General features: G+C 43.6%; 1 protein-coding gene across 2 annotated transcripts in view; it reads right to left on the reverse strand.

Annotated features, from left to right (window-relative positions):
• Positions 1-854: 854 nt before the first annotated feature.
• The window catches only part of LOC137423603 (T-box transcription factor TBX15), a 53,264-nt gene continuing 35,139 nt past the window's right edge, over positions 855-18,979 (reverse strand). Inside the window, exons 3-8 of one of the 2 annotated variants that reach the window (XM_068110931.2) lie at positions 14,570-14,671; positions 10,978-11,149; positions 10,546-10,710; positions 5,895-5,959; positions 3,081-3,175; positions 855-2,635 (exon numbers count right to left, since the gene is read on the reverse strand). In XM_068110931.2, the coding sequence (XP_067967032.1) occupies positions 2,100-2,635; positions 3,081-3,175; positions 5,895-5,959; positions 10,546-10,710; positions 10,978-11,149; positions 14,570-14,671 (1,135 nt within the window). In that variant the 3' untranslated portion in view covers positions 855-2,099. Of the gene's footprint in view, positions 2,636-3,080; positions 3,176-5,894; positions 5,960-10,545; positions 10,711-10,944; positions 11,150-14,569; positions 14,672-18,979 lie in introns of both variants that reach the window. The other variant, XM_068110930.2, reaches the window with a different exon arrangement.

Genomic DNA, 18,979 nt, shown 5'->3' on the forward strand with positions numbered 1-18,979 from the left:
GTATTGTCCCTGTCTTGGGCCCATTCTTCTTTTCGGGTGTATATATTTGTCTGACGTTCCCATGGATGGCAACTTTTAACCTTCAAAACATTTGGATAACTCGGTGCAGACATAAAACGATGAAGGCAGAGTATTTATCACAGGGCATGTCTGCATGTATGTACTGTGTGTATGTTTATTATTACAAGACATGTTCGAAAAGGAAGAGTGCACGAAGTTCCGCGTAAATTCATTTCGCCACGTCGTGCGCTAATCGAAGACAGTTAAACAAGTTTAAAAAAAATTATATATATTATTTTTATTTATAAATTAAAAGTTTTAATTAAATAAATATAATTTCCCCGTTCAAAAAAATTATTTACATATATATATAATTTTTATTTTATTTATTAAATAGTTTTAAAATTTTATTTAAATTTAATAAATAAGATTTATTTATATTTTAAATTTAATAAATAAAATTTATTTTAATTTAAATTTAATAAATAATATTTATTTTTATTTTATTTATTAAATAAATTTTGAATTTAATTTATATTTAATAAATAAAATTTATTTTTATTTTATTTATTAAATAGTTTTATTTAAATTTTATTTAAATTCAATGAATAAATTTAATTTACTTTTTTAATTTAATAAATAAAATTTATTTTAATTTATATTCAATAAATAAAATTTATTTATATTTTAAATTTAATAAATAAAATTTCTTTTAATTTAAATTTTATAAATAAAATTAATTTTTCTTTTATTTATCAAATAAATTTTGAATTTAATTTATACGGAATAAATAAAATGTATTTATATTTAATTATTTCTTCTTTTTTTTATAATTTTTTTTTTTTTTTTACTTGTATTACATGATTACATCATAACATTATTGTATGGTAAACACCTTCACAATAAATATTTAGTAGTTTGTGTTGCTCCCACTGACTCGCTAATGTGGCTAGACCATTTACACACGAACAGAAAGACCCTGGTTTTGAGTTCCACTGACATTAGTTAGTGGACGTTGAGGATCCCATCTTCATGGTGTCTTTGCCAAGAGTAGGCGAGTTATTGCCAGCATCCTGAACAAATTACAAAGCCTTGCCCAAACCAGCTGCAGTAAAACATGAGGCCTGTCCAGCCGTTCATGGACACAGTAGTCGACCACGACTCCGCTGCGTAGTCAGATCTTCCATTGAGTTGTGTTCCCAGTATAATGTTTTTCATATCTTTCAACCATTAAGCAAAATTATCCAAATTCCATTGTTGCATCACATTGTCTATTTTACTGACGACTTTATACGAGTCATTCAAGGCAAACCAAATATAATAATAATTGAGTAAAGTCGATGGTGCGTCATCACAAACCGCCACTCTTCCCACCTAAAACAAAGTTGAAAAATAGCAAAAGGTTCCACCAGGAATGGCCCAATAGCAAATTTGTAGTTACATTTTTTCCCTGTTTTGACCCCTGTAACCTCAAGTTCCCATGGCCCGGGGCATGAACCGGAGATCAAATTCATAAAACCGTTACATATTTCATGCGCCCCCCAATGTTGATTGCATATACAACGTTTAATTTTTAAAAAGTTTTAAAATGTGCCCATAATTGCATTTTTTGGTATTTGACCTTTTGACTCCACCCCATGGGGCGGTGCCAAAAATGATATTGCTCTTGCACCTTCATTTCTGCGTTACTGTTTCGGAGGTGTTAGTGTGACTGACAAACAGACGGACGGACAGACCGATTACAATATCCCCCGTTTTTCCCCCAAAAAGTGTGGCGATAATAAAAGCAAATGCATTTTTGCCATTGACGTGCACACAGTATTGATTCCGAAAGTTTATAATACTTCATAGGACACCAACATATAAAGGGCTTTGCTGTTGCACCGACTTCGAAGAGACACGCGAGGAAGCACGGTTATTACCCAGCAAATAACTTTAACATAAGGCACTTACACTTTTTACATTTAACGTTACAGCTGAGGCTCGTGGAATTGTTATTGGGAAAAAGGCACACGGTGGGCTGGAAATGGGGTCATATTTAGGGTCAGAGTTAGGGCCGCGGAGCTTCGACTCCCTGGGAGACCTGCTGACAGGGAGCCTTAGCCGGAGAGCATGAACGCGGAACCTGCCGGTATGCAGGCGCACGACACTCCATCATAGATGGGGCCTCCAGAACGTGCCAGGAACGCGCTCAGGGCCGAGGAGGGGCTCTCCGGCCTTCCGAAGGTCGGGAGTCCTTCGGATCCCGGGGCCGTATCCCAAGAGGAGCAGTTTGCCTCGGCCATTAAAGGCCCCGTGGGTGTCACAGGCCCTCGACCGAGGAACGTGAGGTCACTCGAGCGCATGCCGGGTAACGAAGCCTGGTGGCCTTGATGGACACCCGGGAAAGTCTCCGGAGGTTTTGGGATACAGCAGGGAGAGGGGAAATTGCGCCCAGCGCCGTACGGCATGTCGTGTTCGCATGGAGCTGAGAAGTCCGTGTAGAGAAGGCCATATGAGGCTGGAGGAAGTGGATGCAGCGACGTGGGCGAGGCCGGCTGGTTGATAAGTGGTCCACGGTGCGCCGAGACGCACTGAAAGTACCCTTGTGGCCTGCGTTCTTTCTCCACTCTTTCGCAATGAGATAATTCATTTCCTGTAAAGAGGAACAAAACAATTAACATCCACTTTGCTTCACTTTATCCCATAGTATATGATGTAAAAAAAAAAATGCACGTTTGATTTCAGAAGCAGAAAATCAACGTCAGTTTTTGTTCTGGTTGAAAAAAAGTTTTGTTTAAGAAAATAAAACTTTTACCGATAACACCGTCCGGAATTTTTCATTTACGGACTCAACTCCACTGCGCCATTTCTAAACGATGTAACTTTTACCTTCACCTCCCTCAACATCCTGAGGTTGACGTGGTTGCACATGAGCTATGTGCCGATCGTTGTCACAATATTTTGATTTTCTTTTACCTTTTTGTACGAAACAACCATTTCTCAACGCAGAAACGCATGTTCAAGACCGACACTTAAAATGCTGACCTTGCACATTTCCCCTTAGGGTTGTTGTCTTTGGAGATATCTTTCCCTCTCACCTGCATCTAACGGTTCACGACCTTCCAATCTCCACCCTGATCTTCCTTGAGATCTCCAGCCTACATAGGATTCTAACAGTACATCTAGGCCACTCCTGTGGGACAAAAGGGATATTCCACTTTAAAAACACAACAAAGTAATATCGATAGCAATGGACAAAAGCATGAAAACGTGGATTAAAATAATACAAAATGAGGAGTGCACTGAAATAATGCTGTATAATTTCAATAAGTTTCAGAGGAGATAGGAGTAAGAGGAGGGGAAGATAAGGAGTATACATGTGGTAGCGGATGAGGTGGTGGTGGGTTGGAGTGGATAGTTAGAATTTCTGGCATATTTATGTACGTAATAAATAGATGGCGTATAGGTGGGAGTGTTTGTAGAAGTACACAGTCGCTCCAAAGAGGAAGGTGTCTCTGGACGAGCTGTAGTGCACCGTCGAACTATTCCCACTGTGGTGTTATTTTGGTCACATCTCGTAAATCCATCCTGCACGATATGGGCCTGGTGGGGGTGAGGCTTTCATGCATTTGTAGGAAAATCGGATTCCCTTAAGAAATGACCATCAGTAGTTTTGCCAGGATTTTGTAGGAGATGATGCAATGAAGTGGCGACACGTCCGAGACAAGACCATCTATGGCAGTCTGTATCACTAGACCCAAGCACACTCAAGGGGTGCAGATATTCGTTAATGGGGTCCACTATTATTGTAGTCTTTCCATTCCTGATACAATAATATGACTTCTCCTGGAAGGTACTTCAACGCAGGAGGAGGCAATTAGGCTGATCAAAGCCTGCACAATGGTTGCCACCCTATGGTTGTTTGTCCATGCTCTATCCTTTTATAAATGCTGAGCATCAAAGGAAGCAGCACATACCATTTTTAAAGTACTAGTACACCCGCACACTATGGGAGCGACAAGAAGGGTCATTCCTCTTTGAGGTATAGAGATTACAGTCGATCTATGGTCGGGTCTCAAGAACATTGAGTGTGTGTTCATTTACCAAGTTTCTTGTGGAGAGATCGCCAAGTGGTTTAAGCATTCGAGCAAGCACTCAATTCAAAACCGTTAAGGAACGGCTGGCTTGGCAAGCGCTAGCTAGCTGCTTGGTAAATGAGCACACCCCGGTCTTCCTCCCTTTCAGTTTCGTATCAAACAGCAGGAGCGAGTTTCAAAAGTTCGCTACGAAAAATGCCACGGTAGCGGCAGAAAGGGCCATGTTATTAACCCAACATTTGTGGGTTATATAGAGTACAGTAGATCTTCGCTCAGTTCTGTAAGTAAACCTTACTTCACGGATGTCGGGATTTCTTCATTTAGTGTTATAAAGAGCATTAGCGACTGTTTAAAAAGCTAAGCATACGTTTTTGTGGTTTATAATATTTTTACTTCCTGTAGAAGCCGTTGCTTCAAGGAAACGCCATGATATAAGTATAAGCTATTTATACACGTGTTATCACTGCAGGAAAAACGCCTTGGGGATGTGGGACATTATTAGTATTAATATTGTTTTGTAATAACATTAACAATATGCGATTATCATTAATTTTGTTACTAGTACCCGAATGCAAAGCCGCAATGAGCCGGCGAAGCCAAAGCCTCTTGCCACTATTTTACCCATCACTATGGCATCAGTAGGTTAGGTAGTTGGCAGGTGTAGTAGATACCATAGGTGTAGTAGGTGTAGTAGGTGTAGTAGGTACCATTTGCATTCTGGATGAGATTAAAATTGATAAAATTTACTTCTTGATTAATTCGGTGAATTCCGTCTCAACTTCGGATATTTCCGGCCGTGAAAAACTATCCCCTACGGCCGTGAGATTTCTAAAAAATAATTCTTCGTCAATTTTAGAATATTTGACGCCGTTTTAACCCTCCGAAACGCGTAATAAGCTTTTTCAAAATATTTTTTCAAATGCTCAAATCTCATTGGTTCCGGTGTTTGGTGACGATTTTCGTTGAAGATAACGAGGTTGGTCTTAAAGTATTTTAATTACAAATTAGAGGTACATAAGATTGTGAATCAAACAAAGACGGGTGAAACAAACTCCTATTGAACTTTTTCGCAATTTTTATGCATACTTCTGCATCCGCAAGATGGCGGCCTCCATTGAGCGATTTGGTGCGTCACAGCTTCGGAATTCTCAAGCCAAGGGATCCAGCATAATCTGGTTTTCAACATAATACGTACGCGTTTATTCACAACACCGGCTTCGCCGGCTATTAAAAGCGTCTTTGGAAAAACGTCGCGGTAAATCTTCTTATTTGGAAAAACGCCACGATAAAGCTAATTTAACATTGATACACCTCAACACGCAACCTCATTGACGGCAATGGTGGGGAAAACCCGCTCGGAGAAGAAAACCCCCTTGGGGAGGGGGTGGGGGGGGGGGGGGTAAATGAATGTGCTACATCCTTCATTATGTAACCCTTGGTCGTCCTGTCAAGTTTGGTTGAGATTGGATAAGTAACGACGGAATGTATTGGTGTCAAAAATTCATCAGACAGAAAGACAGACAGACACGAAATGGCGTATTTTAGTATGATGATGATGATTTGGTATGATGCAGCCGAGATACATACCGCCAACCTCCAAGATTCGTAGTAGATGCTTTATCCATTACGCCACTGAGGCTGGTGATATATGATGTTTTGAGATTGATTGATTGATTCACACGTCTTTCTTCAATTGGTGAAGCCACTATAAATTGTCTGCCAACATTCCACCACCCTATACCGCAACTACAGGAGCAACACCATCACAGTCCATAAGCTACATGAACGAAGAAGATCCACAGAGGAAAAACTCACCGGTTGCGACCGGAATCTCGGAAACCTTTAGCAAATGGGTTTCGGTCGATTTTTAGCCTCGTGATCTGCAAGGAGAGGAAGAGGGGATGGGGTAGAGGGGAGAAAGAGTGGGGACAAGGGAGAGGGTGAAAAACACGATCTGCTCCTGCTATGCAAACAGGACAATAACCGAGAACAAATCAAAAACGATTTGGAACTCTACAATATGAAACGTGGCAAAAAATATCCCCATTTCCAAACATTCGGAATTTGTTTATAGATAAATCTTGCAAACAGTATTTAACTGAAACACTTAAAACTGGGAAAGCTTAAAGGGGGCACATAAGATTCAAGACTAAACCGATTTATGCTAAATTTTAACAATAAAGTTATGAAGGCCTTTCAAAAGTCCACGATATACTCACAATAGTCCAAGAAACAGTGTTTTGTAATCTTTCAATAAATATAATTGAATAAATTAGTAAGGAATTATTTTTTCTTACTAATTATATGTGCAGTACTTGCCGGGTATATTGAAAGATAAAATAAAAAGGTGTTTCTTCAACTATCGTGAGTATCGCGTTCCAATAACGTTTTGAACGCCAATTATCCAGTGGATAATATTTTCATTTCCAATTTCATCCCTAAACCTGGCAGTTGGTGGTGACGTGGGAGATGAAGGCCTTTATTTATTTATTTATTTGTATAGAAGATCGAGGCTCGTGTAAGAGCTAACATTAATCACATAAAAAAACGGACACGCAAAACATACAATAAAGGGAGCGGGAGACAAGATGGGGAGGAGAAAGAGGGAAGCACACAAGTACAACAGCAGAGAACAGGGACATCGGGAGATCTGTGGGAGGGAGAGCACTTGGGGGGAGCAGGCATGGGAAGGGGGGAGGGGTGGGAGAGGTATAAAACACATGGACACTGCAAGGACTTCCAGGAAAGAAGTAGGAATTTCAAAAACGTGGATCTGGGGTGAATTAACGGGGGTAGAAAAGATCAAGGTTTTGGATGGGGGAAGAAAAAATATGGTGGTGAACAGCTGTTTTAAAGATCTGGAGGGTGGAGTGGGATTGAGGAGAGTGAGGGAGTTTGTTCCAGAGGCGGGAGTAAAGAGGAACGAAAGAGTGAAGGTGATCAGAGAGTCTTGATTTTGGCAATTTCACAAGAAGAGGGTTGCTGGCAGATCTTGTGCGACCTGTAGGAATATTTGGGGGACAGAGCCGGGGGAGCTAGGCCGGAGAGGAGTCGGTAGAAGACAGAACGACCACCTACCTGCCTGCGGTGAGTGAGTGAAAGGCCTTCACAATCAGCTTCATCGTGGGAGATTCCAATGATTCTGAAAGTTTTGGTTTCAACAGCGTGAAGCCGAGCCAGGTGTGAGGCAGGAGCACCAGCCCAGAGGGGAGAGCAGTTCTCCATTGATCTGCGGATGAAAGCCTTGTATATGGTGACGAGCTCAGGTTTGCCAAGGAAGGACTTCGCATGACGGAGGATGTCCATTCGGCGACTGGCTTTGGAGGCCAGCTTGGAAATGTGGTTTTCCCAGGAAAGATCATGGCAGATAGTGAGACCCAAAAGCTTGAGTGACAGAACTTCTTGGAGAGGATTGTTGAGAAAGTAGATGGGATGGTTGTCCAGTCGGTCTTTTCAGAGAGACATAGTAAGAGTGTGAGATTTGTCAGGATTGAAAGACATGTTCCACTTGTTTGAGCAGTCTGTGATTTTTTTCAGGTCCGCAGAGAGTGAAGAGGCTGCAGACTGCCGATCTGAGGGATGAGGAATGGAGCGGCAGAGAGTGGAATCAGCAGCAAAGAGATAAAGTGGATTTTCCAGAGAGTCGGAGAGATCAATGGTGAAGACCAGAAAAAGCACAGGGCCCAGAACACTGCCTTGGGGAACTCCAGCCTGAACAGGAAGGGGAGATGAGAGAAATCCATTCAGGGCCACACATTGACTACGACCCGAGAGGAAGTCCGCAAGCCATGCGTGTAGATTTCCATGGATACCAAAGGAGGAGAGTTTGGTGAGCAGAGCGGGGTGCCAGACCGTATCGAAGGCACGTGATATGTCAAGGGAGACAGCTATGATTTCCTGTTTGGCATTGAGGACCTCCTTCCATTGTTGAGACAGCAGAAGCAGCATGTCTAGAGTAGAGTGACCTGGTCTGAAACCAAATTGATGATCCGAGATCAAGACATTGGAGGAGAGGAAGGATTTCATATCCGAAGCAATGATGGATTCCATGACTTTGCTGATAATATTGGAAGCAGGCTGATTGGTCTGTAGTTGCAAGGATCTGCTGTTGCACCTTTTTTGTGTAAAGAGGTAATGTTTGCTGATTTCCAGGATGCTGGCAGATGACCTTGAGCAAAAGAGAGGGTGAAGAGAACAGAGAGAGGGTGTGAAAGACTTTGAAGACTTTTGTCTTCATCTCCAGCAATTACATCACAACATATCCTTATTAGTCCCCTACCTGGAGGGGACTATATGTTTGCTCTCCATCTCTCCATCCATCCGTCCCAGCTGTGGTTTTCCACACTTTTTCTCACATACTTTAGCATATTCAACTGAAACTTGGTACATCGCTTTATTATGATAAGGCAAGATTAAAAAAATGAGTTGGTGATCGTCCTTTTTTCTCAAAAGTTCGGGTAGGGAGGGAGGTTTTTTTTTTTTTTTTTTTTTTTTTTTTCCTACTTTCCATTGAGTTTTGTTGACATGGAAAAATATAAAATAAAGACTCCTTTCTCCTCAAAATGATTTAATTTCTTCATTCATCTCACAGATTTACAGACATTGCCCAAATCTCTATGAAACACAGTGTTTGTGTGATTTTGGATGATGTTGAATGTCCTAGCTGAGCTTGGTAGTGAAAGGGCAAGACACCTGTACATGTATATACACCATGACATCGGAAAAACAGATAAACACCATGCCCTTGGCACCTTGGCACCCAAGTACAAAAAGCATCATCACGGGCAGCATTCATGAGGACACTAAAAACAGTTGGTCGACTATCGGGTTCCATCCTGTGATCCGTGGCCGTGTCTGCAGCCAACACAAATTTGAGAAATGAGCCAAGAGTCTTTGTCACATCAGAAACTTTGCAAGCTGGTGAAACTTTCGTCATGTCAGTTTTACTGGGGCCGGCGAATACTTTGACAAAAGTACCGCGTGTATCGTCAGGCAATGGCTCCCTATCCCCATCATACTTGCCGTCTGAGAACTCTGCATAGAAGTCCGAGATTGTAACATCCAACTCGGTATTGCACGCAAACCAGTCCTTCACCGTCTTGGAAGAGCCCTCACGGGCTATTGATGCGATCACAATAGGCATTTCAAGCCGATTCTATCACGAATCGATACAGATTTCAGCGGGAAAAATCTCACACAATAGCCGCCATGAATGGCTAACGTAAAATGGGTGAAGTTGCCTGAGGCACTTGCGACGCTCTGCGCAGCACGCACTGCGCATGCGGTGCAGACGGCGCCAAATTTGACTGAAAAGATCGTTTTTGAATGATTTTTTTCAAAATAAAAAATAAAAAAAGTTTCGGGTCGGGTATGTTTCGTAGGGTCGGGCGGGGACGATCACCAACTCATTTTTTTTATCTTGCCTAAGTTAGAGAACAAATTCGAGTTTCAGGGCGTTTCGTAAATTTTTCATTGGGTTCTGTCCTTTTTGGGCTTAGAAAATGTCACATATTATACATGGGTCAGTTATCCAGACTTTTCCCCCTTATCCTTTAACATATTGAACTGATACTTGGTAGGGGACATGTATTGCAAAGCAATTCTCCCTCTTGTTAACCGCCGACCAAACCATAATGGCACAAACCATAACAACCATAATACTCGTAGGTCATCTGAGACGGGCCATACAAGGTGTCCACAAAGTCTTGTTCCGGTTTATATTTTTTATAACAACCAAACCAAAACTTCGTTGTAATAAAAGCTTGTTATTAAGGTTCCAGACAAGCTTGTTGTGCCGCAGTTACATCAAATGTAAATTACACCATTCCCTTAAAATACCGACAATTGTAGTAACCTCGCGAGATCATCATGCTCTCACGAGATTTGAACGAATAGAAGACACAGGTATTTCCGGTGGAAAATGGTGACACAAAATCAGATGGCATTGGTTTCGACTCTTTCATCAACACACATTTGAAGCGAGACAAAGACGAAATTTTTATTTAATACAAAAATCACATCTCACGGAAGAGCGAAAAACCTCTGCCATTTCACGACGTGACAACCACAAGGATATGTGCCTTGGCACGTGTGACAAAATTTGGGAACGTGTTGATGACATTTCCTTCAGGCAATCTTGTTGACAAGTTTATCCTCCCCCTCTGGGTGGGATCAGCTGGAAGCTTAAATGTCCAAGTGGGTGAAATATAGACTCTCCATCTCATGAGGCCTCTTTGGACTCCAACATGTAGTATAAATGAGCCTTGTGGAGCCAAGACGTATTTGTTTTCACAACTTCCCTGGCTCTCAGAGAAAAACTGCATGCGTGCGCAACTCGGTCAATGCAGTCACCTCAATCAGCACAGTAAGGCCCGGTAAGCTCAGTTGGTCTGGCAAGGCTGTCATTTTGGAATTATTGGAGGTTGTAGTTTGTTATTTGCTGGTTTTGGTACGTGGAACTCCATACCTGCTGGTTCTGGTATGCAGTGACTGTAGTAAACACTGTCTCTGGGAAGCAGAAGGTATGCAGCCCAGGTAGTACTGGTAGGCACGCAGGCAGTGGATCCGGTGCAGCTGAGCTCTTCAGCACGTGTACACGAGGCTGGTACCGATGCATGGAGTGCAGAATTAGCTGGGGTAGGACAGGTAATGGAGGGAGGTACGTGATGATTAAAAAGCAAAGATCATGCATGGGATTTGAAAACGGTAACATGAGGTTTTACATGATGTTAACTTATACTCACACGATCATTAACATATTCTAAAGAACATCAGCAAACAGTAGAAAGCGGCACTAACATAACACAAAGATGTAAGGTATGCAACATCATACACTCTTACATAGATGACGTCACGAATAACAAACCAGGTGAATGGTTTGACACCGGAAAGCCCTTACATGACCCTGTGCATCTGTCTCGTTGTTTGTCAGCTTCACGCGCTCAAAGCTCACAAGTTGGCGGGTCCATGCACGACCCATCGCAGGTGAGTCTGGATGGACGTAAACACGGCTGGGGGGCGGAGCGTCCGCCGTGCCGGCCACAGTCCACCTGGAGCTATGGTACACGTACCTGTGGGATGCACAGCGTCTTTGTGCAGTTAATGTACCATAAACGAACACCGCAGGCCCAATTATACCACGGGGATCTAACACAAATGATTCTTCATTAATGGATTTATGTTTAACTAGTGCGTGCCCGTACGTGCGGGGAGGTAAGTACGTGGACATACGTACGTTGACGTACGTACCAAAAATAAGGCCTCACTGTCCGGAAGTTCGCATATCGCAGTTACGATTAATCGCAAATTAGTTGTAATGGCCAATTCTTCAATTAGCGCCAACATATTTTGCCATTTTGCAATTTCATCGCAAGGAAAAGCACAAAGAGAAGAGAACAACAAACACACACGCGGTTCCTTCGCTGTAGCTTGACCGTACGTGCAAAAAAAAAAATTAAAACTTTCATCGTTCCCTTCGCTCTCGTCCTTCGCTGTTCCTTCGTTCACGTACAAAACGTATGTGTTTGCTAAATAAATGGCCATAACTTGGTAACCACCTGTCCGATTAATAGCAAACCTTGAAAAGGCACATCCTCAGGTCCCCAGCAATATACCTGGCAAGTTTCACTTAGATCGGACCAGTGGTTGTCAAGAAACAGCGGTCACCGACATACACACAGACAGACACACAGACACACAGAGATTGCTTGCATTATAGAGAGATGCTGCTCAAAGCTTGACTTGTGGGGCCATATATTTATTACGTAAGTGCTAGGGATGTTCAGCTTGGTGTATACATGGCACGTATAAAGGAAGAGAGGGCGTGGGTGGGATCTCCGCCTTATTTGCATACATAATAAATGGATGATCCACATTAGTTACAAATCTAACAATAGCAACGAACATCATCTTACTAGAATTCACCAAATGTCTGTCTGTCTGTTCCCAGGTACCGCAAAAAACGGCTGAACCGATCGCAATGAAATTTTGGGTGGGTATTCCTGGGACCCCCTGGAGTAAAATGGCTATATTGTTTTTCCAATTTTTCCAATTTTTCCAATTTCCAATTTTTCCAATTTTCCAGTTTTTCCAAACACGATGGAATAATATTTACCGATATGAACAGTGATGTGGCTTTTATTGAAATTGTACAAGTACTGTTTAGATTTTTATGATTTGCGATGATTTAACCGATGTTTATATAAATCGTTTAAAATAAAAAAGCCTTCAATTTCTGATATTTTGCCTTTTCATTTGGGCCTCCCAATTGAAGCCCCGCCCGTAGGTACCTACCGTTGCTAGTAAATCTAATATATAAAATGAGTTCAGTCTGGGTGTGCGTCCGGCCGTCGACGGGCCTTATATTCTAGTATTTTTACAAAACTGCTTTTGTGATATTTTAAACAAAATGGTCTTGCTATGAGCAACATTGAATGAATGACCATCTGAGTGTTATGAGCAGGTACGCATGCTCACACAAAACAAAGTTACCCATGTTACAATTAAATTTAGGTACTTCTTCATTTTGGTACAAACATTGGTGTGAGGATTGCGCTGTTGAAAAATAAATAAACCCAAGTTGGCTGACGGTCATCTCTTGAGGTTGTAGTTCAGACCTCAGCTGATTTGGGGGGACTCCCTCCCCACCTTCCCCCCATGGGAGCCCCCATGATCCGAAATCAAAAAATCGAAGCCTGAGTGATTGTGCAGGATACATTCTTGTATTCATGTGTCAAGTTTCAGAACAATCAGTCGGGAGATAAGGGAGGATTAGCAAAATTAGCAAAAAGTTGACGGACGGATGGATGACCAGATGGAAGGACGGACAGACATCCGGACATCATGACCCATTTTATAAGTTCATCTCTTCGAGAATCGAGATGAGATGAACTAAAAATTAGGCACGATGGCTCTGTGGCTCAACTGACCCTGAATATCCAAAATTAGGATACATTCCGTGACCTAGACCTTCTTGACCTCACAACCACCCACTAAATGTGTTGTGCAAAGCAAATCAGTCACCAATTCTCATTGAAATCCCAATCAATTTCCAGCCACGGCCACAAATTCGGATATTTGACATTTTAGTTCCACGACGACACTTAAAATGCACGTTGCGGGATGGCGTAAACAAACTTGAGAATGACAATCATAAGTTCATAACTCATAAGGAAGGTTTTTGCCATGTTTGTTGAAAATTCCATGGCCGTTTCGGAGAAGTTCAAAACACTGACGTGGACAGGTGGACAAACTGACCGACAGATGGAAGGACGGACGGACAATTCCAAATGCCTCTCCAGAGCACAGCTCCAGGTTCACTATTAAACTAGAAGGGCACTCGGTAGAGAGCATGCTCCGCCAGGCTGAACAGTTTATGTTTTGTAATCCACTGATAGGCCGGATCTGGATTTGGACCTGAACCAAAATCTAATCTGCTTGTTCTTGTCACCATCGCAGGTGAGTGACACCTAACCGACTCATCCACCAAGTTTAGTCATAACTCGTCCATAACTTTTTAAAATATCATGTTATATATCGGTTTTCGCCCGATCTCTCAAAAGTGAAGAATCACTTAAAAATTAAATAATTCTCATATCTGAATCCACATTCAGATCTTCACCAAAATCGAATCGATTAGTCCTTGTCACACACACAACTCGTCCACCAAATTTCGTCCAAATCCATCCATAACTTTTTGAGATATCCTGCTATGTATCGTTTTTGGCCCGATCTCTCAATGGTGAAGAATCACTTAGAAATTAAATAATTGTCATATCCGAATCCATATTCAGATCTTCACCAAAATCGAATCGATTAGTCCTTGTCACACACACAACTCGTCCACCAAATTTCGTCCAAATCCATCCATAACTTTTTGAGATATCCTGCTATGTATCGTTTTTGGCCTGATCTCTCAATGGTGACGAATCACTTAGAAATTAAATAATTCTCATATCCGAATCCATATTCAGATCTTCACCAAAATCGAATCGATTCGTCCTTGTCACACACACAACCTGTCCACCAGGTTTTTGAGATATCCTGTTATATATTGTTTTGGCCCATCTCACAATGGTGAAGAATTACTTTAAAAATTCTCGTGGCCGGATCCGAATCCGGATCTTCACCAAAATCGAATCAATTCGTCCTTGTCACATACGCTACATCTCTGACAAATTTCGTCCGAATCCGTCCACAACTTTTTGAGATATTTTGTTCACAGACGGACAGACAGACAGACACAAACATGGGTGAAAACATAACTCTGTCGCGGAGGTAATAAATTATTTTAGAAATCGGTACAAGTCCAGTTAGAACTAAATTATGCAGCTACAGTCCATACGAGATGTTGGGGGTGTATAAGTAAGAATAAAATACTGTATCAGATCATTGTAATGTTGTATAAATATTTGTGAAACTTGTTTCAAAAACCACTTGGAGTTTGGTCTCCATCCCGTGATGACTTGTTTCATATAGGAAGAAAAATGTACCTGTAGCGCTTGTTGTCCACTGGTACAATGTCCATCGCCACAAGGTACTGCTCATCGGGATCCAAACCGGATAGTCGGACACGGAGGGATGGAAACATTCGCCTGAATGGAGGGGAGGAGGAAAGGGTGTGAGATAAAATAATTTGATGAGAATTTTCTGATTTAACCACATTGGAATTCCACATGGAGGTTCCCAAGGATTGCTCTCTCTCCCTCTCCTCAATGTCGGCCATCACAGGAATTAGGATGGGAATCAAATGCATCATTGAGGCGTGGGTGTAGTTTCACTTTTGGAAATGCTTTCCACCTGCTCTGCATTCTAGGTTAACCCATTGGTAGAGTGACTCTATTATGACAGTAACGATAATTATCCTTTACACTATCATCCCATTAGTTTGGGGTTTGCGCCTCATATACTTTAGGTCTAAGTCTTTCAAGAACTGGATCGCCAGGCCTGGCATTACTAGAGCTGATTATAGCATGAACTTGGAATTTGGTCGGGATACCGGAACGCAATGGCTTGATCTTTTCCAAAGGCACAGTGGGATTTTTAATGCCCGCCAACTAATGCTGGCAGACAGGACGGCCAGCTTAACACATCGATGAGTCACCCTGCATGCGAAACACCAGGATGACAGTTCATTGCTGCCCTGATATTCAAACCCAGGCTTGTCAACTTACAGGTGAGCATGTACACCGCTCGGCTATCCCAGCAGCCCAATGTAATAATACAGGTATACAATCAAGCAACTGCTGCCCCTTGTGTGAGCACTGGCAAACTGCATCAATCTATACACGTATCCATATTTTCAATGTTGTTTCTTTGTTATTCTTTCATGGCAAAACCGTAGCATCTAGAGGAGCCACATTTTTGGTGTAGGTACTTTATAATCTTGTGAAGGTTTTAAGCTACCACACGTTGGCCTTGAATGTCGTTATGAGGCCACCAAGGCCGCTATAAAGTGTATATTGGGATGTGGGGTCAGGAAGTGTTGCTGCCAGCCCACAGACTCCCCCCCCCCCCCCCCCCACTCCCCAGGCAGTGCTGGGGTTGTATCATAGAATGCAAAACAATGACAAACCTGTCATGTGTATGCAAATCAAGTATGAGATAGTCTGTCATGTGATTACAAAACAACTAAATAGCACCGCAAAGCGGGCGTAACCCCTCAGCTCATGCATGGTGGAAACCAATTTCAAGATGGCTGCCGTGGCGGCCATATTGAAAATCGCAGCGCGCCCATTTTCGAAAGGAACCTTCCTCTACTCAACCCCAACATACTCTGCAAAAATTGATTTAATCGGACAAGCCGTTCTGCTCGAAATTGACGGAAACCAATTTCAAGATGGCTGCCGTGGCGGCCATATTGAAAATCGCAGCACGCCCATGAACCATCCTCTATTCAACCCCAACACACACTGCAAAAATGGATTTAATCGGACAAGCCGTTCTCTTCGAAATTGACGGAAACTAATTTCAAGATGGCTACCGTGGCGGCCATATTGAAAATCGCAGCGCGCCCATTTTCAAAAGGAACCTTCCTCTACTCAACCCCAACACACACTGCAAACATGGACTTAATCGGACATGCCGTTCTCTTCGAAATTGACAGAAACCAATTTGAAGATGGCTACCGTGGCGGCCATATTGAAAATCGCAGCGCGCCCATTTTCAAAAGGAACCTTCCTCTACTCAACCCCAACACACACTGTAAAAATGGATTTAATCGGACAAGCCGTTCTTGAAATTGACGGAAACCAAAAGTTGACGGACGCCCGGACGGCAATACCCCTTAGCCCAATTTGGGCTGAGGGGTGAAAAGTGAAGGCGGCACAGTTATTTTCCCATTTGTCCACTTTACCACCAATGGCGTATATGAACATTTCAGTGCATATAACAATCCAGGATTCAATTGAAGACTCCTTCAATACTACATCCAATGTTGAGAAAAATACAGGATAATGATTAGACATTTGGCTGAGATAAAGAAATAAATTAATAAATCATTCACTATCTCAACAGGTACAAAAGGGTATATAGCTCTCTCAAAATTCCTACATCAATCTTCTCTTCAAGCTTCCATCATCACCATCTGACTCCCAGACCAGGTCACTATACGAAACGTTCTGCCAGTGGCATCCATGGTCCCCTCCTTAATCAGCTCATGGATTTCAATGTTCATAAGCTTTATTCTGGAAGTCATACCTTCTCCTGCCTCTTTCTTGGAGGCTGGTGTCCCTCAGGACAATATCTTCGGATTATGGAATATAACCCTCTACCTGTCTGGAAAACACTCCATGATGTGCTCTTGCACCAGGGAGGGAATGCACTGACAGTATATAACCACCTTTAGAGGCCATTTTTCCCCGCAAGCAGGGGTTGGCCTTTTTCGGGAACCGTGGTTGTTGTTGTTTTTTGGTCCCCTTTTTGAAGCAATGTTTTACGGCCGGATGCCCTTCCTGACGCCAACCCTTTTTGCCGCTTTTAACGACAAACAGGGAATTACCAGTGAACTGGTACTCAATTAGCCGACCTCGGAAGGATGACAGGCTGAGTCAACCCCCCTGGCGTTAATTCAGCGATCGACCGGGATTCGAACCCAGGATCCTAGGTATCCTAAGCCGGCACCCTAGCCGCTAGCCCAACACCAGGGATAACTGACTGACACTCCCGGAGTATAATTAGTGTTACTAAACAAGAAGTTGAGGTGCGAGGTTTGATTATCTCCAATCACAAACACCTTGATGTCCTACCAGGTCGCCTATCTCCCAAGATCTGATCTTGACTCCCTTGCCCGATCAACCCTTCATCCTTCACAACGAGCTCCACTAGGCCGCATGTGGGCATCCAGTAACAATTCCTGGTTACACTTCCCAAATCTAACAACTGCTTGTCTGCACTCATTTTGTCGCCCTCTTCACTTGTCTGTAGAATCACCTCCTAGAGCTTATTCAGTCCGATTCTTCCTTCCATTCCATCCTTTTCTTGGAGTTATTCCTCCAAGATCGATTTCCCTGACCGTACCTTCCTCCTCGCCATGCTATCTCTGTCTGCGCATTCCTTGCTCGTCTGCCAGTTTTCCTTCGACTTCATCATTGACACATTGCCTTTCGAATCCCTCTCGTTCAGCTCTTCTATGAGCCTAAAGCTACGTATTAAGAACCAAGTCTAATTTTCATTCTCAAGCATCCCTTGTGACAAATAATATCAACCCCTTTTCCAGGTTATTGCGCCCACCTGCTGTCTCTGTTCCTCACCCCCTTTTCGTTTGTTAGTTGCCAGTTGGCTTGTTCCTTCATTGTGCCACCTTGTGACAGCTTGTGGAGGTTTACAGGTATTGGAGCAGTCACCAGATAGAACGCAGAGGCATTTCGAGCGCTGTTAATTTGGCCGAAAGAACTTGTAGCTGTAGAGTGAAAACGACATTATAGGATAATTGGTCTTACAAGCCCTTGAATAGCTCCAGCTCGCTAAGGCTGGAACAGGAACCTGGGTCCTCGGGGGGGGGGGGGGGGGGGGGGGGAGACAAGGGAATTTTCCTGGATTTGAAGAGAGAGAGAGAGAGATGGCGATTTGGTGAAACCCACTATTTAAAATATCGGTTTTAATTAACACCAGCTGCTGTATGGGAGAGACCGTGTTTCAAAACATGTCAGGTTATACTGACTTATTCTTGATAAAACTCTGAATAATAGAATATTGAGTGCCAAAAACCGTAAAACATGTCGTGTATGCAGGAACAGTGTGGTCTGAGAAAACACAAGGTGTGGACGGACAGGGGGAGACCGGGAGGAGGCAAGGAGGACCTGCGCTAGAAGCCGGGAGGGGCAAGGAGGGCTTGCGCTAGGACCGGGAGGGGCAAGGAGGGCCTGCGCTAGGACCAGGAGGGGGCAAGGAAGACCTGCGCTAGGACCGGGAGGGGGCAAGGAGGGCCTGTGCTAGGACCGGGAGGGGGCAAGGAGGACCTGCGCTAGGACCGAGAGGAGGCAAGGAGGGCCTGCGCTAGGACCGAGAGGGGACAAGGAGGGCCTGCGCTAGGACCGGGAGGGGCAAGGAGGGCCTGCGCTAGGACCGGGAGCGGCAAGGAGGGCCTGCGCTAGGACCGGGAGCGGCAAGGAGGGCCTGCGCTAGGACCGAGAGGGGGCAAGGAGGGCCTGCGCTAGGACCGGGAGGGGCAAGGAGGGCCTGCACTAGGACCGGGAGGGGCAAGGAGGGCCTGCACTAGGACCGGGGCAAGGAGGGCCTGCGCTAGGACCGGGAGCGGCAAGGAGGGCCTGCGCTAGGACCGAGAGGGGGCAAGGAGGGCCTGCGCTAGGACCGAGAGGGGCAAGGAGGGCCTGCACTAGGACCGGGAGGAGGCAAGGAGGGCCTGCGCTAGGACCGGGAGGAGGCAAGGAGGGCCTGCGCTA

The sequence above is a fragment of the Myxine glutinosa genome, chromosome 3 (assembly GCF_964187855.1).
Source record: "Myxine glutinosa chromosome 3, kmMyxGlut1.1, whole genome shotgun sequence".
Classification (NCBI taxonomy): domain Eukaryota; kingdom Metazoa; phylum Chordata; class Myxini; order Myxiniformes; family Myxinidae; genus Myxine; species Myxine glutinosa.